This window comes from Prinia subflava, chromosome 1 (assembly GCF_021018805.1).
Source record: "Prinia subflava isolate CZ2003 ecotype Zambia chromosome 1, Cam_Psub_1.2, whole genome shotgun sequence".
Classification (NCBI taxonomy): Eukaryota; Metazoa; Chordata; class Aves; order Passeriformes; family Cisticolidae; genus Prinia; species Prinia subflava.
Genome location: NC_086247.1, coordinates 29,676,789 through 29,704,119, shown reverse-complemented (window position 1 = coordinate 29,704,119; position 27,331 = coordinate 29,676,789). Strand labels below are relative to the sequence as shown.

Here is a 27,331-nt window from a genome sequence, read left to right as displayed (position 1 = left end):
TAAAGACCAACGAGATTACAGAAAAGAGAGAATCTCACTCTAATTGTTTGTTGAAACAAACCAAATTAAACATAACTCTTATGGTTAGTGAGAAGTTACAACTCTGACTCTAGAGAAGTTCAAACGCCTTCTTTGCACAAGTCTGGTCCTTGTCTCTCACTGGAGAATTAACTCAGTTATTTCACCACTGAACCAGAGCAAGTATTTTCGCCAGAGACTTCAAGATTATTTTCTTAGTCTTTGCACTGGGCTTAATGTCTATTACAAGACAAATGCTATACAGAGCAAACTTCCTCTGGCATAGAACATGTGCAAGGTAGTTGTATCTTTTAGAGGTAGATGTGAGAGTCTGTGTTGAAGAGCTCTAGAAAACAAGGCAAATAGTTACAAGCTATTGCTCACTAAAGATGAGTACAACTCACCTTTTCTTTTTTAGGTCTTTCACATTTACACCGTAGAACTTGTAATGTCCCACATGAGACGAATGCTGCTTTCTGTCTGAAGGCTTTGCTGATTCTTGGCTTATTAAGAAATCTGAGCATGTTGCACGCCATGCTCTGTAGTGATTCTATTTCCTGTCAAGAGAGTAAGGAAAATATGTCCTGAAAACTTTGTGCACCATTTATTCTTTGCAATGTTGGTTTATCTTTAAAAAACCCCAAACCCTCCATCAATTACTGTCAGTTTCTTTTGCTTTCGTAGTGCAAATTATTTTCAATAAAACATGTAACTAATCTGACTTACCTGCCATCTTTTTGAGATATTTAAAGCAGCGATTTTTAGTAGTAATAATAATAGCATAAGGATGTTAGGGAGAAATCACAGCTGTGATCAAATTAATTGATGCAGTTAGGAAAACAAATTACTTTTGCAGCCAGTCCTTTTTTCAAGTCACAATAAAATCTGTAGCAACAGCTGACAATTATGCTTTCTGGCATTTGATATCTGCCCAAACTACTATTTTAAAGCTTTCAGGTCTGAAATGAAAAGCTTAGCTAATATAATTTTCTGTAGAAAAATAAAAACACAGATTGGAAATTTTTAATGTTTACTTCCGTTGGCAAAAAGTGTTGTGTCTATTTTGAATTAAATATATAGAAGAATCTTCATAGTAGGAAAAACACCCCCACAATTCTCGGAAATAGAATTGCTTAACATTTAAAGGTTTCAAATATCAATTTACTTGACACATCATATAATTCCAGATTAAAAAAAAAAAAAACACCCTGAATATTGTGATTTGACTTCTAAAATTAAATACTACCCTAACACTCTATTTTATACTGGACTGTTCAAAGAACTCATTTAGGTTTGTATTCTCTAAATTCTGAAAAGTTAAATTTTACCTCAGTATCATTGCAGAAAAACACTTTGATATTTTCATATTTTTTATTCTTGCAGCACCTGTCAGGATTCTCTGCAGACATATTTACCTGTAAAATACCATATATGTTTAGACATGGAAGTACTGTGCCAGTGCTCAGCCACCCTCACAGTAAAAAGCTCTTTCCTGACGTTCAGAAGGAACCTCCTGTGTGTTGGTGTGTGCCCACTGCCCCTGGTCCTGTCACTGGGCACTGTTGGTAAGAGCCTGGCTCTGTACTCTTTGCCCACTCACTTGAGGTATTTCACACATTGATGAAATCCCTCTGAGCCTTCTCTTCTCCAGGCTGACCAGCCCCAGCTTTCTCAGCCTTTCCTCATCAGAGAGATGCTCCAGTCCCTTCAGCATCTTCAATGCCCTCTACTGGACTCTCTCCAGTAGCTCTGTATTTCTCTCATACTGGGAAGCCCAGAAATGGACAGAAATCTGTTCAATTTAAATCTTCATATTCTATCAAATTGCTTTATTCTTTGGAAATTTTGAAACATGGAGCACTGTTTAAATCTTAGGTTTGAATTGTAACATTTTATACACTGAATACAGTGTTTGTCAATGTTTGTCTCAATAAATACATGTGTCAGCTCTAAACAGATGGTAGCACTCAGCATAAGTAATAACAGAAGATGGCCTAATGATAATATGTTATCAAGAGTTTATCCTCTCTTGTAGTTTTTTCTTCCACTTTCACACTTGTCATCAAGATGACAATGGAAGCCAATCAACAGCAGCTTTGTCTTCCTCAGCCTGTATCCAGACATTCCAGTTAAGCCAAAAGGCTTTAAGAAAGACAGTTCATGACAGTATTGCTTTAGATCTCTTCAATCAGTCATGCATATGAGCACGTTAGACAGTTAATTCTTGAAGTTATTCTGCAGAAATTGCCTGTATTTCAGATGTTCACTCAAGATAAACAGAACTTTATCCAGAAAGTGCTTTTAAAACCAAGAGTTTAGGAAGTCAAATATTCACTGACAAGGAAAAAAACCACAAAACAACAAAACCAAATTAAAAACCCCAAACCACCAACGTCAGGAAGCTAATGCACATCTTTTCTTGCACCACAACAGATATTACTGCAGTCCTGCAGCAGCAAAATTTATAGTTATATATTTATTTATGATCACCCTAAAAACTATATATCTGTCACTTCATTCGCTAACTGTTATGAGTTTTTCCCATCCTCCCTAGTTTCCTCAGATCACCTTTAGTATAATGTACAGTAACAATATCTGAAGGCAATTTATTGGCTGTGTGTAAACCAACCTAAGGGAAGTCCTGTCCTCAGAAAAGGCATTAGTGAAAATTTAATTTCCTTACAGAGATCTAGTATGTGACTCACTCTCCTGCTCTGCAGCAAACCCATAGCTGTTCCAAATACCTGGCTGAGGAACTGAAAGCTATTGACTTTGGCTCTGCAGCTGCAGGAAAGTTGCTACTGGTCAGTTGCTATCACCCACACAGCACACGTAATATTTGCTGTTAACTTATAGTGATAATATTCTGATTATACATTATACAAATTTCTCTCAAATGGGGAAAAGTAAAGTCAGAAAAAATGAAGAAACTTGCACAGTAGTTACTTGTGTTTGTCTTCTAGGAAGTAAAAGCTTCAGAGCTCAGGACATTCACATTAGTTTTTACAAGCATTAATTCATAAAGGTTTTATTTATGTAGTTATTTTGGTAATACTTTTACTTTTCAAACAGTCCTCTATAAAAACCGCTATGTCTTAAAAATCTCACTAATATTTATTGCAACAACAACAACAAAACCACCAAAACTTTCAAAATGTATCTGGAATAATGGCATTGCTCCATTCCAAACCTTGAGGGCACCATGGGGCACCGCCTGTCTTGTCACCTCCACCCTACAACAGGACAGTGACAAGGCATTGCCCTATCCAGGCCAGGACAGCCCCCCAACCTCCCTGACCCTGCATCTTGAGAAGGGTGGGATGCACCTCATGGATCTCCACCACCAGAAGGCAGCACAATCTGCCTCCCAAAGGGTGTTATTCCTTCAGTTCGTTTTCTCTTCTAGGTCAGCTATCTTCTAACTGCTCACCAAGAAAGCTTATTTTTGTTCTCTAGGGAATACTTGTCTTTGTCAGAAATAAGACAGCAAACTAAAGGACATAGTTATCTATTTTAATATGAAAATTTAATATTCTCCCCAAATTTGATGCTTCATTCAGAATAAAGTAATTTATCTGCAGAGAAATACCTTTCTCTCCTCATAATCTCAACAAACATAACATGATCAAAATGTTAAAAAACCATTCCCTGACCCTAAAGGTATTTTGTTTCCAGATGAGGGTTGATATGTCTTGGTAGAGAATGGTTGGAAACCATTGCCACAGTGCTCTGAAAGATGGTGGTAGTTCATGAGTGTGAAGGAATGTAATGGCTCCTGATTTTGCCTTTAGAAACAGGCTGTATATTATTTTTATTCTGTGCAAATAGATCTGGATTTAAGACTGCAACAGAATGGTGAATACTCATTTAGTGACAATCTGTCAGAAAAATCACCTTTTTTTTTTGTGGGAATGTCTCTACTAATACAACTGTGTTAAGTGTTTCCCCACAAAAGTATTCTTGACAGATTAATTGCTAATAATTCATGAGGAAGAACTGGAAGGTAAATTTTGGGCATGGATTGGTAAGCTGTTAAGAAACTATTTTGCAAAGCTGTAATAAATGTGGCTGAGCAAGCCATAATGCAGGAAATTTACACATGAGTATTAAGTTCTTCTCTGCTGCCATCTAGATAAGATAATTTTTATTGGCTAAACAAAATGTATTAATAGGTACAAAGAAACCTATTAAGATACAAAGAAACTTTTACTGTCCTATGAATTTTGTGCCTCTGTGCATTTGTATTTAATGGACAACATAAAACTTCAGTCAAGAACTCTAATTAGTAGAACAAATTCTGGGTGTAATGCTTCCTTCTCTTGATAAAAACATACAAACAGAAGTAGTAATGAAATTACTTTAGAAACGAGTACTTTTTAGTGAAATATATAATGTATGGTACATGATGCACAGGCACATGTATCACAGTATTTGTACATGCAAATAGGCACTATGCACTGATTTCAGAGATTTTAAAGAGAATGAATTGTTGCACCCCCTCAAATAAAACCACCCTTCCAACATAACGTGAGACTTTAAATCAGTCTTTCATCATGTTTCAACATTAGAGCTTTTATTATCAATTGTTAGCATCTAAAAATAATCAACATTTTTTGGAAGCCCAAGAGCTACTACGTACCAGCTCAATGATGTCGTGACTTAGTATATTCTCATACTTCATGCGAATTTCAGTTGTTTTATTTCCCACTGCACAACTAGATGCATTCACTGGAGACAGAACAAGGAGCAGTGGCAGAACTGGTAAGGTAGATCTAAAAAAGGCTGGATTGCAAGAAGAACAGTTAGGTACATATTAATGTCACAGATTGTGTGCTGTATTAAATACATTCTGTAATCTGTTAAAATAGTTTAAAAGTGATCTTTATATAACCAAATGACTTGTGCCTTGCTAGAGGGAAGGATTCAGCTCCAGATTAACACTCTTTGGCTGTCTGAACTCCCTCATACCCCAAGATGATTCAGCTAGTGTGGATAAGAGCCTACAAGTATTGGGCTGACCAGCTACTTGGTGACTGCTTGGGCTGAATTCAGCTTCAGGATCCACTGCAAGCACTGAATTTTATTGGACTGCAACCACATGGGACATATGTAGAGAAGTCTCATCTTGACTGTCCACTTTTCCTTTGATAACTTCTACAAATCCCCATGAACACATCTTTACAACAGAGGTGTGTTTAAACACATTTTCAGGCAGACCAAATGTACAAATCCATGCTACTGGCCATAACATGAGACAAAACAGCAACACAACCTTCTCCACAAGATTTTTGCAATCTTTTCAAGCAAACTTCACTGCCTATTACTTTGTTTGTCCCTTTAGCAGACCATCTTGCTTTGTTCAGACTCCTGATGTTCTGTTCTTGCATGGCACTCAAGAAAACATGAGTTCTGTGAGGATAGGCAGAGAGAAAAGACCAAAAAAGAAGAACCTGAAGGAACTTACAGGAGGCTGAGTAAAAACAGCAACTGCATATGGAATAGCTGTGGGATAGCAGCCAGGAAAGGAAGAAGGAATGTCCTGGCCCCAGCTGCTACTTTCTTTCCTCTCTGGCAGGGATGGGCTGTTGGGTACAGCCAGTCCCACACTCAAGAGATGGGCACCTCTGGACTTGGGCATCACAAGCAAATCACAGCCTCAGAGAGGAGTTTTGAACAACTAAAAAAAGGGCAATAAAACTTGACAAAAATTTGTATTGGCCCACCTAATTTCTGTGATGTAAGAACCACAGTCACACCACATGCTCACTGCCACTCAAAGAAACACAGTCCCTTACAGCCCCTCCCAGCCCTCTCCCACCACACACAGCAGACTGAGCCCTCCAAGAAGAATGCATGCTTTTCCTCATTAGTGAAGCCTTCTCTTTCTGATAGATTGCATGTGAACATGCTGTGATGTACACCTCTGTCCTAGAAAAAGGACTGGAAAAATTTTACCTGCACAAGTTAAATCATAGAATTCTTGTGGCAAGCTGCCTGAAAAATTTAATGGGAAATTTGAAGGGTTGAAATCCAGATTTTCTGACCTTTTCATATACTGATCAACCAAGGCCTATTAATGTCTCAAAAAAAAAAAAAATCCAGCCTGATCATCTAAAGGAATTTTAAATGGATCTTCCATGTAGTAAATTTAAAAACTCAGTGACTCCACTATTATCTTCAAGCTTCAAGTGGACACACCTGACTTCTACAGAGCTTTATCTTTGTAAATCCCTATGCTAACTATATTTCTGTTGAATGATTTATCAGTTTGAAGCATTAAGATTTAGTATTTTAAAAGACACTTACAAAAACCATTCAAGAACTCAATTACAGGGCAACATTTTTCCAATCTCCCATTGCACTCTTGATTCCAGTGCAAAAGATGAACTGTAATGTTTGTTTGCAAATAGGGCAGTACAAACAACTTGGATATGCTGCTTTCCAAATATATTTCAAAGGATGAAAATAGCAGTCTTCTAAATTAAAACAATCTGCCTCCATCACTTTAAACTTGGTTTGTCCAGCAACAAGAGGTGAAACACGCAAAGTCACTTTTATTTTGTCATTTTAACTTTCTCTGCATTGTACAGATTGCCAATCCTTTTTAAATTAGGAAATTACAGAATAAAAGCAGGTCACGTGCTGCACACTCATGAAGTCCCTTGAGCCACTGCTGAGTGGTGATCAAATCTTTTCAGACATTTCTAAATGAGTCCTCTGGAAAAGACATTAGACAAGTGTCCTTAAAAATTCTAGGAAATGTAAACTGAAAATTGAAAGGGATTTTCCTAAAGTTAGGTAACTTTGAACGAATGGGACTTCACGGAACTCCATATGGCCAGGAATTCTAAAGAAAGAGAGCATGTATTACTGGTAATAACCCATCTTTCCAGTAAACTCCCAGAAACTCCTAAGTCATATCTGGAAAGCCCCAAAACTTCTCCTAGAAGAGTCAGGAACAGCTAGTATTCCAGTATTTCCACATATAATAATAATTAAAAAAAAAACAAAAAACAAAAAAAACAAAAAAAAACCAAAAAAACAACAACCAAAAAAAAACCCCAACCAACCAAAAAACCCCCCCAAAAACCACAAAAACCTAACAAACAAAAAACTAACCAACCACAAAACACCTCTAGGCTTTTTAACGTTAAAAACCCCTCCTGTGCATGCCGCCCGGGGCACGTCTTTGGCGGTACCCAGTGGGATCCTTGCAGCAGCCCCGGTGCCCCGCAACCCATCCCAATCTCGGCGGGCCGCTCCCTCTGCCCCCTTTCCCGCTCCGCAGCCCGCAATCCCCACGGGGAACGGGTCACTCCAGTTCTTTTCGTTCCGTCCCGCTGGAGCCGTGCGGAGGGGCGGGCGGGCGGGCGGTCAGAGCTCCCTCCCGGGAGCGAGGCAGCCCCGGCGCTGCGCCGCACCTGCTCCGGGCGCGCCCGCGGGGCAGCAGGTGCCCAGGGGAAGGTGGGCGCCCAGGAAAGGTGGGCGCCCAGGGGAAGGCGGGCGCCCAGGGGAAATGGGCGCCACGGGCGCTGGGAGCAGCGCGGAGCAGTGCGTCCGCAGCTCCCCCGCCCCGCGCTGTCCCGCTTCCTCTGTCATTCCCGACCTGCCCTTCCCGGCAGCAGGCGTGCCGGGAACCGGACTCTTTTACTTTCATTCTACGGGTGAAAGATGGAAAAAAAAGCAAAACTGGGAATTTCCCCGGCTGTCACCAAGGGTTTAAAAGGCACCGGGCAGCACCGCTCCGGCAGAGCAGGCGAGACGGCGGGACCGAGGGCTCGGAGACGGCGGAGCAGGTGAGGAGCCAGCGCGGCCGGGGGTGCGGAGCAGGGAGCCCAGCCCAGCCCGGGGCAGGTGAAGCGGGGCGCCTTCTGCGGAGCGGAGCGGTGCGGTGCGGGGCGCTCCTTACCATGGAACATGGTCCGTGCGGACGCTGTCGGGGAGCCGCGCCGACGGGTCCGCGGTCATGGTGGCGGCGCCGCCTTGCCCATGACGGCCGCAGCCCGCGGAGCGCCGCGCAGGGCCCGGGAGGGGCCGGGCCGGCTCAGCAGCCCCCCGGCGCCCGCCCGCCCGCGGGGGCCGCGGCGCTGTCCGGAGCGGCGGCGGGGCGGCCGCGCTTTGCCTTTCCCATGGGGCTGCGCCGGCCGCGGGTACTTTCACTTTCTGCTCCGCCGCGGCGGGGCTGCCCCCGGGCCAGGCGGCATCCCCGCTCCCCGCCCGGAGCGCCGCGGGCCCGGCGGAGCGGTGTGGCGGGGCCGGGCCGTGCCGGCAGGGGTTACATAGAGCCCCGGCTACACGCCCAGTGCCGTGTGTGCGGCCGGGGAGGGAAGGATGGATCTTGGCACCGCGAGTGGAAAGAGCCGTTCATCCGCGGGGAGGATATCCTTAAAAAAAAAAAAAAAAAAAAAAAAAATCACTGCGTGTTGTGGAGTCGCTTTTTCAGAGAGCGGCTTAGCTTGAAAGCTGATGCGCTGCCCTTTCGCTCCCTCAGCTGCCCTTGGATGGGTTGTGAAAGGCGGGACTGCCAAGAGGGCTCTGTCTCCGGTCAAGGGTTACCCCAGGCTGTTGGCATGGGCTCAGAAGCAAAAGGTGGATAGTTTCTGCAGAGTTCGTCGTCTAAACCCTTTCCCCCCCTACCCTCCCTGTCTTTCCCCGCAAAAACATTTTGTGGATTCTGAAAGGATTAACAAAGGATGGTGAATGGCTCAGGAAAATGTTTCAGTCTAGAAGACATCCATATTCTAAAAGGCAAACCTGTAGAACGATGTGTTTTCCAGGTAAATTCAGAATGCAAAAATTTTCATGTGCAGTTCAGAAAGCTTGGAATAAAACAGGGTATGAAATATCTTAGTAGTGATCCCTTCACGTCTCCTGCCCAGAAACTGTCTGAGTTTTGAGTTCTACATCACTTCTCCTGCTCTGCACAAGAACAGAGTGCTGATTCCATAACCCCTCTTTCTTCTCACAAGAGTACTTTCCTAAGGGGAGATAGACACTGAGGTGTGAATACTAAGGAGCAAATATGGGGAATGCTCAGGATAGTTTCCTCCCATTCTCTTGAACTGAAATTGTGCTGCGTCCTTCCTGTGTGAGGAGGTCCTTAGCCTCCCTTATTGTCTGTGAATTAGACTCTGCTTTAGATTGGCTATACATTTCTTTTTCTGTGGAAAAGAATTTAATCAATTCTTCTTCAGAAGTATTCTGTCAAGATTCAAGAGGGAGGTGGTTTTCCACCCCTTCACCTTTGAGCTGCTTAATTTTACTAATGATTGCTCATGACTACGATTTGGGCAAAGAGTAGGGATTGGTATCAACACAGTTCCACACAAGGAGCACCTATACTTGTTTGTTCCTTAAGTGAGTGCCAGACTGTATGTGATGTATTATTCAGTTCTTGAATTTGAACAAGGATTTTTGCCTCATTAATGGCTAAATTATCTAGTTCTTATTGTGTCTTAAGTTGTCACTTTTTTGCTTGTTTTCATTTGCTGTTTTCTTTTTTCTCTTCTGTCAAATATTGTCTGAAAACATCTCTGTGCATTTTAATTTGTTGGCATGCTCACCTCAGAGAATGCCACAGGAGTCTTCTTTTAGGGGGAGATTAGTATCTGGTGTAATGCAAGCAAATTTGTGACTATCAGTTCTACGGTCGGGTACTTAGAGACTTGCACTTTCAATAGTCAAATGTTTTGAAAAAGCTGCACTATGAAGCTCCAGTCATGCAAAAATCTGTCAACAAGATCAACTTTCCTTCTAGGCAAGTAGTTCTTCCAATTTCCTATAGTAGTACGTGTGCGTTCACAAAATGAGATAGTTTATGCAGATTGTCAGGGTGCAAAGTATAAAGGAAAAACCTTCTTTAGCTGCTTTGTTTATGGTAGTTTTCTGGCTGAAATGTCAGGAAGACTGATAATTGCTTCAATGATGTAATTGAGGGAAGAAGTCAGCATAGTAGTTTAATGCATTAATGGAAAAATGACTGAAAGGTGATACGGGAGTTTTTAACTGGAGTTTTGCTCTGTTCTTCAGTAATAGCAGGATTTTTTTTTTTTAAGATGAAAAGTCTGGTAAATGTGTAGCAAACTTTTTCTTCAAAGTGACAAATGGTGTGATCTGTACTTTGCTCCATATCATGTGTTCAGATCCCAATCAATCCTTCTTACTTGACCTAACCCTAGACTGTGGCATAAATATGGCATAAATTTGTGATAAACATGTTCTTTGAGGTATCTGTATGTAGAGGGTGCTTAAATGTTCTAACTTTGTCTGTAACTTTTATATGCTTTTAAAAATATCTTGAATCACTATATGCATTTTGTTTTCAAAGTGTTTCTTTTAGTGATTTAGCAATATTTTGGGGTTTTTTTTCTGAAAAAAATTACCTGCCAAAAGACCAAATTCAAATGTTCAGAAGAATACTGTATTTTTTAAAGGAAGAACAAACACCAACCAGTTGAAAAATTAAAAGATGGAATTTAGGATCTATTGTGTGAATATCGTCTTAACAACCCATTTTAATCAAGAAATCATGAAAAGAGTCCTGAACATATAAAGGTCTATCCCAGCTGAGTCTCACCTTGTTTAAATGACTGATATCACTTTGCCTGTTTTGCAAAGCACAGTTGATGCCGAGCTGTAGTAGAGACCTCTCCCTCTGGAGTGGAATTAAGCTGCAGCTTGTCTGGGGCTGTGGGTAAAATCTTTGGAGGTAGAATAAAACTGAAATATTTCTGTAAAATTTCCAAGACATTCAGTGTTCCACTTCACTTTCGTGCTTTGAGAATTTATAGAGCTGACTGTTTTAATAGGAGATACATTAGCCTTATTACATAGATAATTTGACTAAGTAAGATTCCAAATAAGCAACCTCTGGAAAGATGTAGTCCAACGCAGGGCATTGCTGCAAATGTGTGTAGTTTTCTCTTTCACACTACTTTTGAAAATAACTTTTTAAACCATAAAAGAGGGTACTTCAAATTGCATATCTAACAAGTGAAAGGCACCAGTAATTTTAGCTTTGTGTATGAACATTTTTCACGTTCAATACATTTCGTGAGGACAGTTTCTCTAAATGAGTTTAAATTTAGAGATCCAACTGTCTCCTGACATGGTCAAATTTATTCTTAGAAAAGCAGGCATTACATAGTAACCTCCATCAGAATACTAATATTGCTACATGAGAACTACATGACTGCAAAGCACATAATTTCTTGTTAAGATTCAGTTCTCCAAAGACTAAGTACTTCTGGGATTGTTGCTTTCTCCAGCTGTTGCCTGTCAGCTTGAAAAGCTCTTTTGATCATGACTTTAGATTTGACTCTAGGCTGCTTGCAAACTTACAGTACCATTAGTGAATTATCATATTATTGAATAACATTAGTTAAAAAGGGATAAATATTTTTCTGTCATTTTGTAATAAAATGTATGTGCTCCTGTTGTCACAAACCAGTGGAACTCAGGCAAGTGTTACCATTGTTATGCTCTTATTTTTATGAATAAATATATCTGATATTTTTATCAGCTGGGGTGGGGAGAAAAAGAGACGTATTCTCCCCTACTTCTTCCACTCAATAAATCTGAACCCACAAGAGAACCCCTGCTTAGCTGGGATTCAGACTTATGTTTGTTGTGCACCCAAAACTCTCATTGATACTTAGGTCTGGGAAGTCCTAATCTTCTGCTCTATTTAGGCAAGACCAAGGGACCTAACATTACAATTTCACCAGAACACCCACTTTTTATTAGTTATTGTTGCTACTTTTTGTTTACAAATCCTTTGTCCTGTCACTGAGGTGAGCACTGAAAAAACCACACAAACTGACTGATAAACTGTTTTTAATGTGGAATTATATCTTACATTCAAATGTAATGTATGGATCTCTTTTTCTCTGGGGAGAATTAAAGAAAAAAAGAAAAAAAATATATTTCTGGAAAACCAGTAAGGTAAGATTTGTGGAACTATGGGAGACTCACAGGAATGTTTTGTTATCGAGCTCCAGAATAGAAGTGGTAATTACTTTCTCTTCCTGTCTTGCTGTGCCAATAAAGATGCCAATAAAGATTTTATCAAGAGCAATGGGCCAAATAAGGGTATTTTGAGAAACCACCACGAGGAGGGGGAAGACTCCCAAGAGCAGCACTCCCAGTGTTGAGGAGAGGTGGCAATCACGCTCCTCACTTCTGGCTCCACAGCATGAATCAGGCTTTGCCTCAGCTCAGAATTGTTCCTGGTCTGTCTGCTGGTGCCTGGGGTGTGCCCCTACCCCAGCCGGGACTGTGCCCCTGGCTCACATCGCCTGCTGGTGCCTGGGGTGTGCCCTAACCCAGCCGGGACTGTGCCCCTGGCTCACATCGCCTGCTGGTGCCTGGGGTGTGCCCCAACCCCAGCCGGGACTGTGCCCCTGGCTCACATCGCCTGCTGGCCTCAGCTCCAGGGGGACAGTCCTCCTCACCACGCAGAGGTTTTGAGCTGATTCTTGTTTGTTTCGGTGCCTCAGATAAGGCTAAATGTGGGAGAAATGAATATTTCAGCCAGGAAAAATGAAAATCGTGTTCCTGCTTTAGTGAGGCATAGAAGAAAGAAGGGGTTTGGTGTTGGTTTCTGTCAATGCATATTCTTTCACTTTTCCTACTTTAACAAGTGTCTTTTAGGGAGGAGGGGAGGTCTGGTAACAGCAGTAATCATTGCCGATATTAACCCATACTGACATGATGGCGATTTCATTGTATTTCAGGCTCATGAAATTTCCTTTGGGTTTGGTGTGGTTTCAAGAGTTTATTTTCCAAAATTATAATAAAATATTTTTTATGATTTGAGTGAACCTGTGTGTCTTAGTGGTCTTTCTTTTTACAATGTTGTATATATAAGTACAAAAAAGCATTTATTGAATTTTTAGTTTTTGCTCTCCTTCATTGCCTATTATTTGTTTTGAGAAAATGTGTTTATTGAGTTGATTTCAGGCAAACTGTCCCTGAAATAGTACTCAATTTCTTCCAATTTTTTCCTTTTCCTTTTTCTTCCCCTTTTAATATGCTTTTAATTTTTTTTAAGATAACTGGAAGTCTTCCTCCTGGTTTTAAAGGCAGCCAGAAAATCACCCTGAAAAGTGACAGCAATTTAATTTAAGCCACCGTGGCAAGGAGTAAAATTATATATCTGCAATTTTTTAGAACCAGAGGACTACCTGAGAAATGAGTGTGAGGTCTTAAATCTTGGAAATATAATACAAGGTGCTAAAGGTTGTTTTATCGTGGCTTTGGATTAATATGTCTGTGTTCAATTACAGTTCCAATGAAGGGTTTAGGTCTAATTAATTCTTAAATTAATTAAAAGACATTTTTCTCCATCTGAAAGAGGTGGTGGGGAGTTGTTGGTTTTCCTTTGGTTTTTCTTGTGAAATCCCTTCTCTGATTAGTGTTTATTTTAGGAAGATATGTTCTGTGTCCTTTATACATAACATAAAGCTGACTCTTTTCTCACAGTGTGAAAACTTACTTAAATATGATGAATTCCATGAACTTCAGGGCTTTTTGATTTTGCTAATCGTACCTTTCCAGCCTTGATATGGTTTTACTTGATCAACTTTTTCTTGATTTATATCTCTCCACTTAAAAAAACCTTATGAGATGTACTCTTTACTATCAAGAAGCTGTATTTATTGCATGATAGTGAGGAATGGAAACTCTCCTGAAGAGGAAGCCAGTTCTTAAAACTAATCTATTTAAAAAAAAAAAAAAATCAATACAAATGGTTTGAATACAATACAGTGGTTTAAAAAAGAGAACTCTTATTGTAAGTGTGGATTTTGTGAGCCTAAGCCTGCAAGCCTATGCCTGCTTAGCCCAAATTTAACATACCTAATTTACATGCTTATTTGTAAGCAAAAGATTAATTTGCAGATTTGAAAGCTGAACTTTGAAATTCCCCCTTTGAAGATTTAAATTATTTCTGACATTTATTTTGCTGCTGTCTGGAGTTGCCCTAAAATAATTCCAAACACATCCGTATCTTTGAAGATTACAAATTATGTTGTAATAGTAGTGGAAACAATTTCAAATGTACCTTTCTTCCTTGAGTGATCTATGTGTGGTTAGAGTGGGAGGGGGTAGTTAGGAAAGAAGAAAAACTACAATTAAAATATGATGTATTAATGCAGTTTGCCCAATAAGCATAACTTGGCAAATTAAAACAGTGCTTGCTGAGACTTGAATTTCTTTTTTTAACAATGTACCATTATATATTACATGAAGATCTAGCCACAGTATTTCATAAAAACAGTGTGCAGGCACTGTGTTTTTTGTTTTATGTATCCATTTTAAAGGGCTGACTTTGAAACAGTGAATATGTGCATGCTTGTTCTGTGATGTTTTAGCTTTTTATTGCCTTTGCTTTGTGTTCTCTCCCTCAGCAGAGATAACACCACCAACTCTAAAAAAATGACCTGAAATTATTCAAACCTACAGAAAATGGATCAAATAATGATATGAGCTATAAAATGAAAGGGAAGAAATGAGTGAGTGCCAGTAGTAGATGTTTTTCAAATACTTTTAAATTACATTCACAAATTGTTCCCAAAATATTCAACAGTGACATTTTTCAGAATGATGATGAAGACTCAAGTTAAACATGACTGTTGAGACTCTCCATGCCTTTCATCCACAATTACTACTGTCTAATTGATCAGTCTTTAATAGGCTGTTGTGATTTCAGAAACATACTCTTGAATGTCTCACCATGAACTGAAGATTTGGGTCTCTTTCAAGGTATTAAAAAGGCGTGTAATTATGAAGAAACAACACCAATAGGAGATGCAGCCAATAAAGGTTGGTATATTAATAGTAAAGGCTTCCTGACTCCACAGTTTTTAACCCCATCCTCTCTAGAAGTGTTAACGAAATATACTACACATCTCTTATTTTTTTATCCCTGGTTTATTTGTTGGAATTCTGGGCCGTACAATTTTGGAAGGAAAAATAACTGGCCTGTAATTCACAAGTTATTTCACAGACAAATTTCCATTTTGCTACGAGTTTTATTTGATATGTTTTTATAGGGGCACTGAGAAGCTGTGGCATCTCCTCTGTGTGTCACACCCAGCATTATCACTTATCTTTTCTGACCCAGATGATAGAATTTAGTGCCTTTTTTCTGTGCATGGCTAAGATTAGGGCAAGGCTGTGAGCAGGGCATCTGAAGATGTGTTTAGGTAAGACTGTGTGACTGGGACATTTAAGGAGGTGAATGGGGGTTTCAGCAGGGGGTTATGGGTCTCTTTGGGAATGCTAGTCTACTTCTGGCATCCTGGGCCCCTAAATCAGGAGGGCTTTTGTGAGGGGTAGAATTGCCACATCTGCCACAAAGGCAGAGCCTTGCAGATATTATGACATCCTACACACTGCCTTGAGTTGCTTCTGAAGAACCCCCTGGCAGGAGATCCCTGTGCCACAGTGCTCACACATTTGTGTTATGATCCCTTAAGTGACCTCTGGTACAGCAAATGCAGCCTTACTTGAGGTACTCCTGGGAAAAATACCAATCTCAAATCTGTGGGACATTGTTTTTGCACTTATCCTGCCCCAACTTAATATTTCTGTGCCCTGCTCTGTTTATAAGGGGCTTTTTTGAATGCAAATACTATACCCAGTGGTAGTCATAACATAGCTTGTGAACCTGGACACAAAGAGCCCTCCCCGGTGCCAACTGGTGGAGATATTAGCACCTTTGCTTCCATGGGCTGGGGCTGAGGCGTAAGAAGATGTAAGGACTGCTTCCACTAGCTGCAGATCCTGGGCCACAAGCTGAAATTGCTGTCCCCTGCATTTCCCTGGCATGCAAACCTCTCCTCAGTGGGAATCAGAGCTCACTGTTACTCTTTGGCAGGTAGAAGAATGGGAACTTCCTTGGTTTGCGTGCTTTTAGGAAAAGAGTTTCTAGGTGAGTCTTGGAGACAGATGCAAAGAAAGTACCAAATTTTCTGACTCTTACAAAAGAATAAAAGAAATCTTTACTGTTGTATAAACCAAGACACCTTGGCTTGTTAGCACTTGGAGATGTTTAATAGAGAATGGACCCAGAAGAAGTTGCATTCAGGGTCTCAGTATGGAGACAGCAAGGCCAGGTCAGCAGAGGCATTGACGAACCTCCTCTAGTGGAAGGTGTCCCTGCTCACAGCAGGGAGGTTGGAAAAAGATGATCTTTAAGGTCCCTTCCAAAACCAAAGTATTGTAGGAACTCAGTTGGTCCCACAGCAGCCAATGACCCTGAATCCCCACCTCTTCTGCCTCACCACAGCTGAGTAAAATAGCAGAAACAAACCAGTGCTGTCTGAATGGGCTACAAAATTGTTAAAAAGACAAGCTTGTCTCACAAGAAGTGTTTTAGTTGATACAGTGGAGCATATGGAACTGTGAAGACAACACTATACGGGAGTTTGGACTGGAATATCAGGAGTGCATTCCCTTGACGCTGGATTGCATAAAGAACAATGTGAGGAAATAATGGTGCATGGGCACCAGTCATCACCCCCAGTAAGACCCCAGCTCCCAAGGACTGACTTCTCTTGGGCTGAGTTCTCAGTGCACTTTGGCATGTGGCTATCAGTGTGTATACAGCTTACCAAGAGTTGCTTAATGCGTGGGAAATGCTAGAAATTACCAGCTTTTCTATTTCCCTTTTCAAAGATTATCAGTCTCTTCCTATTCTGTCCTTTCTGTTCACACTGTTTGGAGACAATGTGTGGCACAAGTCAAGTCACAAGTGTCCTCTGGTCATCTAGAAGCCCCCTGAGGAAGGACTCTGGAATAAATTTTAGCCAGATGCTGGAAGCTTAAGCTAGTGGAAAACTGCCTCTCCCTGACTGTCAAAAGACTTTTTTAGCCATTGTCATGTAAAGAAGACCTCCATTGTCAGTAACCTCTGGCTTGGCAAATTACCTAGGAGCCTGTCAAGAAAACTTACATCCTACAGTGACCTTTCAAGCTTGTCTACATCCCAGATGGAGATCCACCCAGGCATTGACCAGAAATTGCTGTGATCAGAACAAGGCAGAGCAGTCTCATCAGGGAGGGAGAACAGGAGGACATCCTTCTGCTCCTTGCCTGGGAAGGTGTTTCAACACAGGCTTCAGAAAGTGATCAAGACATTTTCCACAAGGCATGTCTATAGAAAATTCAATGGGATGCCAGCTTTCCTCCCTTGGATGTCTGGATTCAGTGGGATACCTGCCTCCCAAATACTTCTGGTGACAATTAAGTCTATCCTTTGCCCTTTTCTAGAAGTATTTAAAAAAGATGCCAGGTCCATAAAGTTAAGAAGTGCTCAGGATTGTCGAGGGTGCACAGCTGGAGCACAGCTTGGGTGACTGGCTTAGGTAGAACCAGGAGGAGTATCCAAAGGCAAGACTGTGCCAGACCAGATGGGAAGAAAGTTATCAAATACTCAGGGATTCCTTCCCTCCCTTTTCCTTCCTGTGCCCAGGGTGTGCACTAGGGATGTATGGCCTGGTGTGCCAGCCTGAGAGGGCTGAAATGGAACTGGCTCCATAGGAATGATAAAGTGTCCTGTGTTCACAGAGAGCTGGGGTGTGACAACTTCACCTTCTCAGACTTTCTGCACAATTTGTGGGCACAGAAGAGTAGAAGGCCTTTGTAGCCTTTTGGTTTTCCCTCCAAAAACACTTTGTGAAAATATTTTTTGGTTATCTTGCCTCACCAGACATGAATTGAAGAGCATAAACATGGCAGATTGGTATTTCTTTTTAAGTAATATTAAGAAAAGAGTGTTAAGCAAGATGATAAAGTGTACATGATTTTTCTGGTGCAACACTAGTTATTAAAATGTTGGAGGTGCCCTTTGGAGGTGCCCTTTGGAAAAGCTTAAGGGCTAGCCTGGATTTTTTCCCTCATCTGTTCTCCTCACTCCATAGGGAGCCTGTCAGAATAAAATCAGTCTAGTGATAAACTCCTTTTCAGAGGTAGCCTGAAACACAGCTGTGAGTCTGGTTACCATGGCAGGAGGTGGTCTGATGGCTGGATGGGATGGCGTTGGGGTTGGTTCATGACTGTCGTGTGCTGACAGCCCCAGGGGTAAGGGATGAAGCTGTGCTGGCCTGGGCCTCGTGTGCCTGTCAGGGACTGAGGCACTGCTCAGTCCTCCTACAGTGTGTTGGCATCACTGCACTCACAGCTAACAAGGAAGGAAAGGAGTCGTTTAAGAATAAAATGACAAAACCATGCATTTCATTATATTATTCAGGCCGGCTGAAATAACGATTTAGAAAACGCCATTTTTCTTGGAGGGAACATAGCAAAAGTTTATTAAAAGGCACATCCTTTTTATGCAGCGTTTCAGTACAAATGAATATGATTGGCCATTTAGGCCAGCACCTTTATTGTAAACATCTTTGCAAGTAAACAAGTTGGAAAACAGCAGATGCAAAAGATTAGAAATTGTTTGGAGTATCTTTTCACGCAGAGCAGATCCCTGGGAAAGTCTGTCTGACTTGCTTTCTCACAAGGTGCCTGCTGCCTAAGAAATTCTCTTTCTGTCAGCTCCCACACCATGCCTATGTGTGCAGGGCTGATTGGCATCTCAGGTGTCAGTCACAGCCAGCTCCCACCTAGGTTTTTCCTTGTTAAATTACATCTCCACAATTGACTGTTCCTGTCAGAACTGGGCACCAAATAAATGGGAGAAAGAGACGGGGCAAACCCGGGTAGTCTGGAAATGGCTCTGATCTTTCAGCAGGCAGCTGATGCTCTGGGTGTGGACAGGCTGTGGCTGCCCGTGTGAAACACTGCCCTATGTTGCCTGGCAGTGGGGCAGGGTCAGCAGCTGAACAAACCAGCGAGTCAGGTGAGAGATGTGCCCGGAACAGGGCAGGCTGGAAGGGGTTTGGCAGCGTGGATGAAGGTGCAGTGGCTGCTGCACAGGTTTACATGCTCACAGTGATTTCTGGAGCAAGGCTGTAGGCTAAACAGTCTGAAAAAGCTTAAGGTGCAATCAGGAATGCAGGACACTTGAGCCCCAAGAGAATGCAGTTGCCAATGTGTTGCCTCGCTTACTAGGAGAGATCTGCCTGTTGGTGCTCTCTGCAATGCTTGTGCTTTTAAAAATTCGATTGTCCATTTCTAACAATTTGAAAACACTTTTGGAAGTGACAATTGGGATTGACATATAGGTTTTGGTTTTTTTCAATATCTCTGTAATTAGCACTGAAGAATTAGGAGATTAAAATATTGCACTGTACCGGCGTGGTAAAAGTGAATAAAGTGTTTCTCTAAGTAAGATGTCTTTACCTTCTATTATTATCAGGATATCTCAAGTGTCATGCTTTACTACTATCTTCAGCAAAGAAGGTTGAATGTCTTTTTTTCCAAGACTACTTTGAGGGGAGGAAGTAGGCTAGAATAGAGTTTTTAAGCTGGAACAGGCCCCTCACCCCCTGCCCCCCCAATAATTTTTAGCATTAGTTATATATAAAATTGTTGATCCAAGATCTCCTTGGCTGCTGCTTTCTTTTTATGTCCCTATACCTTTAAGCTGAATAAAGATGCCTGTTTCCAGCCTGACAATACTATTGATAGATTATTTTAGGAAAATTAAAGTAAAAACAGGCTGGTTGACTTCTGGAAGAAGAAGCACTGAAGAAAAATACTTGCTAGGCTGGAACTCCCACAAGTGGGAGAAAATTGGCATAGCTCACACAAAACACTTTTAATGTTCCAGTTAAAACTTGAAATGATCTGTCAGCTGTGGCAAATATTTGTTCTGGCTTTTGCAGGTATCTGTCAGTGCTGGCTGGGTCTGCCTGTATGTGCAAGTGTCAAAGGGTGGCCTTCCCTTGCTGTTTGAGAGTGCTTACAGTAGGTTAGGAAAGAAGGACTTGCTTTGGAGCAGCATGGAAATAAGTGACAAAAGCTTTATGGGATGTGTTTCATTGTTCAACAGAGTTAGGGCCAAAATAAAAGTGCTGCATATAGCGAAAACGTTTGCGTGCTGTTTCTTATATCATTTATGATATATTTTGTCCTTTATCAACAAGTAATTTGATTCCATATCCTCCTTTTCAATAACGAATGAAGAGTTCATTTGCTTTCCCCTTTCTGAGTCATCTGTGAGACGATCAGTTTTTTTGCCCTTGAATACAGATTGCCCATGAATACAGATTGATTTCAGAGGTACATGCTTCTGAACAAGATATGCAAAAAAGTAATATCAGTAGAAGGGCCAAGGCTGAAATATTGTTTATTTGATTCATAAACTGATAAACTGGTGGGTGCATTGCTAACTGAATCCAGTGGCATTCGCCCCAGTGATTATTATGCAGTTAACTGCTTCATCCAAGTGCCACTGTCAGGCAGTACTGTCATTAAAAATTAACGTGGTGGAGACACACGCCGAACTACCACTGCTAAGTGTCCTCCTGATTGTTTCTCTGGCATGGAAAAAGAAGCATGCAGATAAAACTGTCTTTTATCTAATAGGTCATTTGCCTCCTGCCCTGAAGAAAATGACCCATTAGGCAGCAGGAGTGCTCTACATTTTCACAAAGTAGAAGATAATTATGGGACACAAAGGCTGGTTAGAAACCAGAAGAACTATTTCTGTTACGTGTTTATTATCTCTGGTGGAACTTCAAGTCAAACAGTTTAGAAAGCCAAAAACTTCTGAATTCTGCCCCTTAGGTATTGAATAAAACTAATGGTCATAAAGAACCTGATATTTTTCAATTAAAGTGAATAATTATACACCTCAAGACGCCACGTTATTTCAAATGCATTTGTAGAACAAAAACTGTTTGAGCTCAGAATAAAAAAGATTTATTGAATAAAAATGCCCTTTTTTGTTTTATCTGAAACCATGTTGGAGAATTGAGTAGGTCTTTAACAAAGTTGCCTAAATTCAGCAACTTGCAAAAAATGAGAATATATATTCAGTCTCATCTCCAAAACCACGAAGGCCCAACAGTCGTTCCGAGTCCCTGTTTTCTGCCTCCTGATTTGGGTGGCTGGAGCACAGCTCTGCAATCCTTGTTTAGTGCGATGGCTTTGGGCCAACACATGCAGCTGAAACTTGGCAGTCTAGGTAGCCTGCAAAGTTAAATTCTGCACAGACATGTTTACCTTTTTGTTAGCTACAAAACATGTTTGAGAGATTACATCAAATACTGTGCTCTGATAACTGGAGCTGTAGCCATGCCAATTTGGAAACTTAAATGGCTGATGGTTTACACATCAAATTTGTTCTGCAGTGCAAAACTGCAGTGGGTACGAAGCTTTCCCTGTGCTTCCTCTCTGGCTTAGGCCATGTCTTTAACAGATGCCAGTTTAACAAGTTCAAATATGCTGTGTATGTCTAGATGCTTTAGCAAGTATTCCTATAGCTGCTGGTAAAATTGAGATTATAACACTCTGACGTCCTGTTGTATGTATTTATCTGCAGTTGTATGTGCTTCAAAAATGGATTAGGTGAGTTTTCATAGTAATTTAACTTCTACTAATTCCTTCCAAATGCACCAAATTTTCCTAATGTGCCATATTTGTACAGATGTTTATTTCTGCATCCATACTCTTCATTCTTGGAAAGACAGAGTTGGAAAAAATACGGCCTATGCAGAAGTGGATTGGTTTCCAGAATACCTATTGTCTTCCTAATTAATGTAGAAGTTCTGGGCTATAAATCTACACAGGTTACTGCTCTGAGAAGTGGTGGTGTAATGATTTGACATGTGAGGGTGTAAAGTGCTGACAGTGAAAGATGTAAATTCTTCTTTTATAAACTTCAGTGATTCACTTATTAAATAATTTACTTCCTTGTAGCACCAAGTCACACAACAATGGAGTAGCTGTTGGACACAGACCTGTAGACTCTTTCATAGCTAGACCATAACCAATACTTACTGTTTGAATATTGCAAAAGTAGCGTCTTTGAAAAAGCACAGGTTTTACTTTCGCATTTGATAGAATCCTTTTATGTGTAATGTATTCCAATTTATTCTATAGTTGATTTTTAACCAATTACCAGTATGCAAAACACCCTGTCACAGTACTGGTTACATTTTGTATGTAGTCGCAGACTATAAAACATTTATGATCTCTACTTTTTTTCCATTAGATCTTCTTCCTTTTTAGTGAAAGGATTGTATAGGAACCGGACAACTCTAATTTCAACCCTTTTTTGTGCAAAAAATAAATGAGATTTTTGTGGTCAGGAGACAAAAAAAAACTTCAGAGGCTCAAGACAATAAATAAGATTGTTAAAACCAAAACTTCCAAACCTTAGAACTAGAATCAGCCTAAGTCAAGTTTGGAAATGTTTGTTGTCAGTACTTTACTGAAGAGAATTTATTTAGAGCCAGTTAATACTTGGCTTATAAGAAAATATATTGTCTAAGCAGTCCTTCCCTACGCACTACATCATCACTGCAGCCTCCCTCCTCCTAATGCTATCTTTTAAACACTGCTGCCAAAGGATTTGTATCTTGTTATCTCAAGATTCTGGTTTCACTGGTTGATATGAACAGCAAGCTGGCTATAATGAAGATACACAGTTCCTTCAAGTTGGGTGAAAGACACTCTATGCCTTGACAGAAGGAGTGGCTTTAATCTAAACTTGTGATTTGTTGTAAATCAGATAATCAACGTGACAGAGGGAATTATGAAACCTTGCAGCCAATCTGATAGGCAAAGCTAGAGAAAACCAAGTACGGTTCACTCCCTGTTTTGTTTTTTTTTACAGGACATGGTGCTGCACTAACACCACTCTGGGTAAGAGCAGGGCTTAGGGTTACATCTGAAATGTCCTAACATAGCTCTGGCCTAACAGAGCAGAACCAAAAATTGCTTGCCCTTTTCTAAATAGCTTAGGTCAAAAGTAGATGGCACTATAGTGTGCTCATATTTTTATCCTCAGATTTGTATTGCCCTGACAAATTATGAAATATTACATTCATGATCACGTGTGAGTTTGTATGAGTCATCATATCTGAGTTTTGCAGAGCTTAAAAGAAGCACAGATGTTGGAATGCTGTTTTCTGGTGACTTTGCACTGTCTTTATGTCTCTGAACATTATTCTGTGGGTTTGAAAAATGTAGCAACCAAACATATTTGTAGACATGGATGCTCTAAATATTTGTTCATTGAAGGGTTTTGGAACTTGTGATCTGCAGAACACTTGTTGGTGGCCTGAAGACAGCTGGCTGATCATGTTGAGCAGGCACTGCTCCAGACACTTCTTGCTTACAGGATGGTGTCTCATCCAGTTCTGCAGGGTAGACAGGAATATTGTGTGACTGCAAATAGAAGTAGGGAGATTTGTATATACACCGCGATACAACCACATTATAAAAGCCTCGAAAACTTCCATTCTAGTATTAAATACCGGTAATGCTCCCTGTAATGAAATTATAGCCAGCCAGGCCTCCTCTCTCAATTAGAAAAAAAAAAAAAAAGGCTACTAAACAAACCATTACTTTTATATGATTTTATTTGCTCCTTTGCATAGCCACTCTACTCTCAGGATTTTTGGAGGTTTTTTGTGTGTTTGTTAGACTTCATCTTCTTCAGTTGTATGACATGGCATTGTAGTGGTCTAATACATGAGATATATTTTAAATAGATTTTTCCCTAGCCTAATTATTGAGGATTTTATTATATAAGGAAAAACTCCATTTGTCTTTACTGTCATGATTTTGAGTATATCCACATGTGAATGGATGTAGACTTTTTAAACAACTTTTCAGGCTTGAAATTAGTGAGCAACAATATAACCCCAGAATTTCTGTAGGCTGGCCCTTCATTTCTGAACCCTTCACTGCAGAAAGAACAAGGAACAGGGAACAGCAACATTACTCCAGGAGGCCCACTCCTGAGAGGAGGTCACTGCTGTTACAAGGAACTAGAAGTGTTTTGCACCAGTTATGCAAAACATGGTTCCAGGTAGGGATGCTTGTTTTGGGGGAAAATGGGTCTATGTCCTTCTGACCCTGAGCTGTAATCCTTCAAGTTCTTCTCAAACAGGGAAGGTTTTCTCTGAGAAGCTTCCTTAAAGTAAAGGGTTAAAATTAGATAATTGCACTGAGAAGAGTTGGAAATGAAAATGAATTTCAGTACTTCAGTGCAATCTCATGCACCACAGCTCTTTACAGATTTTACCTTATTAAGTGAAAACCAAAAGCAAATCCTTTCAGTCTTGGATATGCCTCAAGACCACATCCCTCTGTGTGAATTCTTGGGAGAAAGATAACAAACTGTCTGCACTAGGCAAAAATTTTGGATTTTTTTTCAAAAGATACATGTGTGAAGGGTGTGACTAAATAGATGAGACTTCCAGGAAAGAGAGAGTCAAGAAATTAATCAGAATACAAGTAGGAAGAATATCTAAAATGTCAAAGACCAGACATCTGTTATGAGATATGGATTGTTTTCTTGTCTTCCATTTACACCATTGCTCTCCTTTCTCAGGCTACTCTGTGTTCTACTTTTGGGAATGTAGTGATTAGAAGTATTTGATTATTCAAGGACTTTTATTCATAAATGAGGAGAGAAAAAAATATGTCATGAAATAAATTATGATGTTTATTAGTGTAAATGTAAAATATTTATATTTTTCACTCTTTGTTTCCAATCTTCTTTTTTTTTCTTTCTTTTAAGAGGTCATCTGATATATCCTTATGTAAAAGATTACCAGAATTTTTACTGGTTACTTGAATATAGTCCCATTCATTTTTTTACTTGATGTGAAGTGCAAACTATTATAAATAATCTTTGTAGGGAGACATGTCTGTAATTTATACTCAGTACTACTCAACAGTAGTCCTTCTCAAATAAGAGAATTTAGAGAAGCAAGTAAGAGGCAGGATGTTGCATCAGCCAACATTTTATGCAAGCCCAAATTAAAATAGTTTGAAATTCTTTGAAAATTAGAGCTGCTTGCAATCTCTGAAGACTTGAAAGACAGGAAAAGTGCTGAGAAAACAGATGTGGTAGGGAAGAGGAAGCAGGGAAAGAGGAAAAGTTGGGATAGGTGGGTGGTTGTAGACCAGTCAACTACCTCCAATTTCCAGATAAGTTCTGGAATAAAAATTCTAAATACATATACGAACATGAAAGATCAAAATGAAACAAATTATAACCAACAAGTTGTGTTGAGCCAATCTTATTTCTTTCTAGGTTAGGATAATATGTCATTTGACCAGAGAGGAAGCCCTAAATTTAATCTGCCTTGGTGTCATTAGGGCTTTTGATAGTGTTATTCATGACAGGCTTGTACAGTAAGAGACATATGGCCAAGGCAATGTATAACAAGCTGGGTGCATGACCTAGAATTCAGATTTCAAACAATCTTGTCACCGAGAACACTATCAAAGAAGTAGAAAATATGTTTTGGAAGGGTGTGTTTTGTGTCCCCTGCTAACACATGTACTGCCTATGTAATGGAGAGTATGCCATGGGACTGTGAGGGGTATAGTGCATGCTGGAGGATAAATACTGAAAAAAACCTGGATGAATTAAAGTAGTTCTGGGAGCAGGAGAAGGAAAGTAAGCATTTCAATAGGAAGATATGAAAGATCTGCACCTGGTAGTAGTGAGCCAATACAAGGCAAAATACAGAGTTGTGAGTGTGACTAAAAAGCAGACAATGAATAAATATTGACCTTTTCTGTGCCATCTCTTTCTGTGCTTTTCCCATTACAGTATGTGTGGAGAGTGTATTTTCTTCTCTCCTTTATGACCTTTGCCTGAAAATGGATCTGCCTTTATACTTTGGACAGCCTCATTCTGTCCTTCATGCTTCAAAAAGATATTTGCACCTCATTCATTTCCTGTTGTACACTTTCTTCTTGAGTTCAGAAAATTGAGGACCCACAACTGATCTCTTTTTAAGTTTCATCTCTTTTTTTTCTTTTTTAGATGATTCAATTGCTCAAATTTTTTGGAGATGTATTTCTTTCCCACCATCCTGAAATAGAATCAGTTCCTTTCAAGTGGTATCTTCTATGTTGGTGTCCCTTGCTCATCTTTTTTTTTTTTTTTTTTTTTTTTTTTTTTTTTTTTTTTTTCCCAGAAATGCTAAACTAGCATATAATGGTTCTGCTGCTTGACCTACCTACGTATGCACCGCTGATTCTCCTGGCAGCACTGCTGACCGTTGGAAGTCTTCTCTCACTGCTTTCTTTACCTTCTCTGCCAAACCATCTTCTCCCTGAAATCATTACCAGATTTTGCTTTTCTTCCCCAACACTAGGACACAGACTTTTTGGACAACTACAGGGATACCTCTTCTGACAGGATTCTGGGTCTACTCTCATTTACCAGGTCACTTTCAACCTAACACTTCCAGCTCCCTCTGCCAAGGGTGTGCTCTCCTGGCACAAGCTAACAGGACATTTCTCCCCCCAAGGCTTGCTCTGCCACACATTCAGCCTACGTCAATTACCCAATCCATTCTCAGCTATGCTAACTGGCCCCAGCTACCATACTTTGTATTTCCTACATTTAGGGGCTTCCATTCATATTCCTGCATTTCTTTCACTGGGAAAGATGTCTGAAGTGTTTTATAGAACTACTGTTGTCATTCCCTTGCCAGCTTGTATTTTAAGGAATTTTAAGGTCTTATTTTAAGGAATAATCATGCCAGATCACTTTCTGATTTCTAGGCAGACAGAATCAGCAGATCATCAGTAAAGACACTTCCTGTGAAGAGAGGAAATATTAGTGTTAAGGTGCTGCTGAAATACAGATCTGGAAGAAGACGACTCAAGCATACTCAAGGAAAATAAAGGTTTGCAAGAACTGATGCATACAGTTGACATCAAGAGAACAGAGATCCTTTGGTGCAAAAGGAAGTGAACTCGCTAGTTACTGCATACCAAAGAGGGAGAAGAGGATTTACTCTTGGCTAAATCTAGAGACTGAGCACAATGGGAAGGAGCTAGATAAACTAATGGATGATTGATGTGTGTAATTAGCTTGCAAATAACTTCAGGCTAGATCCTTGAAGACGGCTTCTAACCAAGGGAAAAAACCCAAATATATTTATGTGTTTTAGTGTTTAGTCTATGTTGTGGCAGAGATAAATAAAGATTTAAAAAATAAAAAGGTGCAGTAACAATATGAAAATACTCTTGTTAGGAGGCTGTTGGAGATTAAATAAAATGGCCAATAGTATTTTTCAATTCTGAGCTGTAGCAAAGATTTTCAATACACTAAAGTCTGTCTCTGAAACTGACTTTTTTCTTTTTTTTTTTTGTTGATACAAACACCTGTATATCTCCGATATAATTAAAAGCAAGAACAGATTTAGCAAAGCCA

The 27,331-nt window shown here is 40.2% G+C and overlaps 2 protein-coding genes across 4 annotated transcripts in view; one reads left to right on the top strand and one right to left on the bottom strand.

The window, feature by feature from the left end:
* Window positions 1-9,665, bottom strand: part of IL7 (interleukin 7) — an 11,669-nt gene extending 2,004 nt beyond the window's left edge. The window contains exons 1-4 of the mRNA XM_063392118.1: window positions 7,928-9,665; window positions 4,658-4,800; window positions 1,347-1,433; window positions 423-575 (exon numbers count right to left, since the gene is read on the bottom strand). Coding sequence (XP_063248188.1) covers window positions 423-575; window positions 1,347-1,433; window positions 4,658-4,800; window positions 7,928-7,937 — 393 coding nt within the window. The 5' untranslated portion in view covers window positions 7,938-9,665. The remainder of the gene's footprint in view (window positions 1-422; window positions 576-1,346; window positions 1,434-4,657; window positions 4,801-7,927) is intronic.
* On the top strand, window positions 4,981-27,331 carry LOC134547916 (collagen alpha-2(I) chain-like). 3 transcript variants are annotated; one of them, XM_063392097.1, is made up of 3 exons: window positions 4,984-7,814; window positions 25,931-26,018; window positions 26,677-27,331. In XM_063392097.1, the coding sequence occupies exons 1-3, from the start codon at window positions 7,188-7,190 to the stop codon at window positions 26,733-26,735; spliced, it is 774 nt and encodes a 257-aa protein (XP_063248167.1). In that variant the 5' UTR covers window positions 4,984-7,187; the 3' UTR covers window positions 26,736-27,331. The 3 variants fall into 3 exon arrangements, with proteins under 3 accessions (XP_063248158.1, XP_063248167.1, XP_063248177.1); XM_063392088.1 differs by lacking the exon at window positions 26,677-27,331 and having other exon boundaries at window positions 4,981-7,814; window positions 25,931-26,657; XM_063392107.1 differs by lacking the exon at window positions 25,931-26,018 and having other exon boundaries at window positions 5,003-7,814.

Coding starts and splice junctions, on each gene's coding strand:
- LOC134547916 (XM_063392088.1), top strand. CDS start 7,188: ATGCCGCCCGGGGCACGTCTTTGGCGGTACCCAGTGGGATCCTTGCAG. Junction 7,815..25,930: donor GCTCGGAGACGGCGGAGCAG/GTGAGGAGCCAG, acceptor TTTCTTTTTTAG/ATGATTCAATTGCTCAAATT.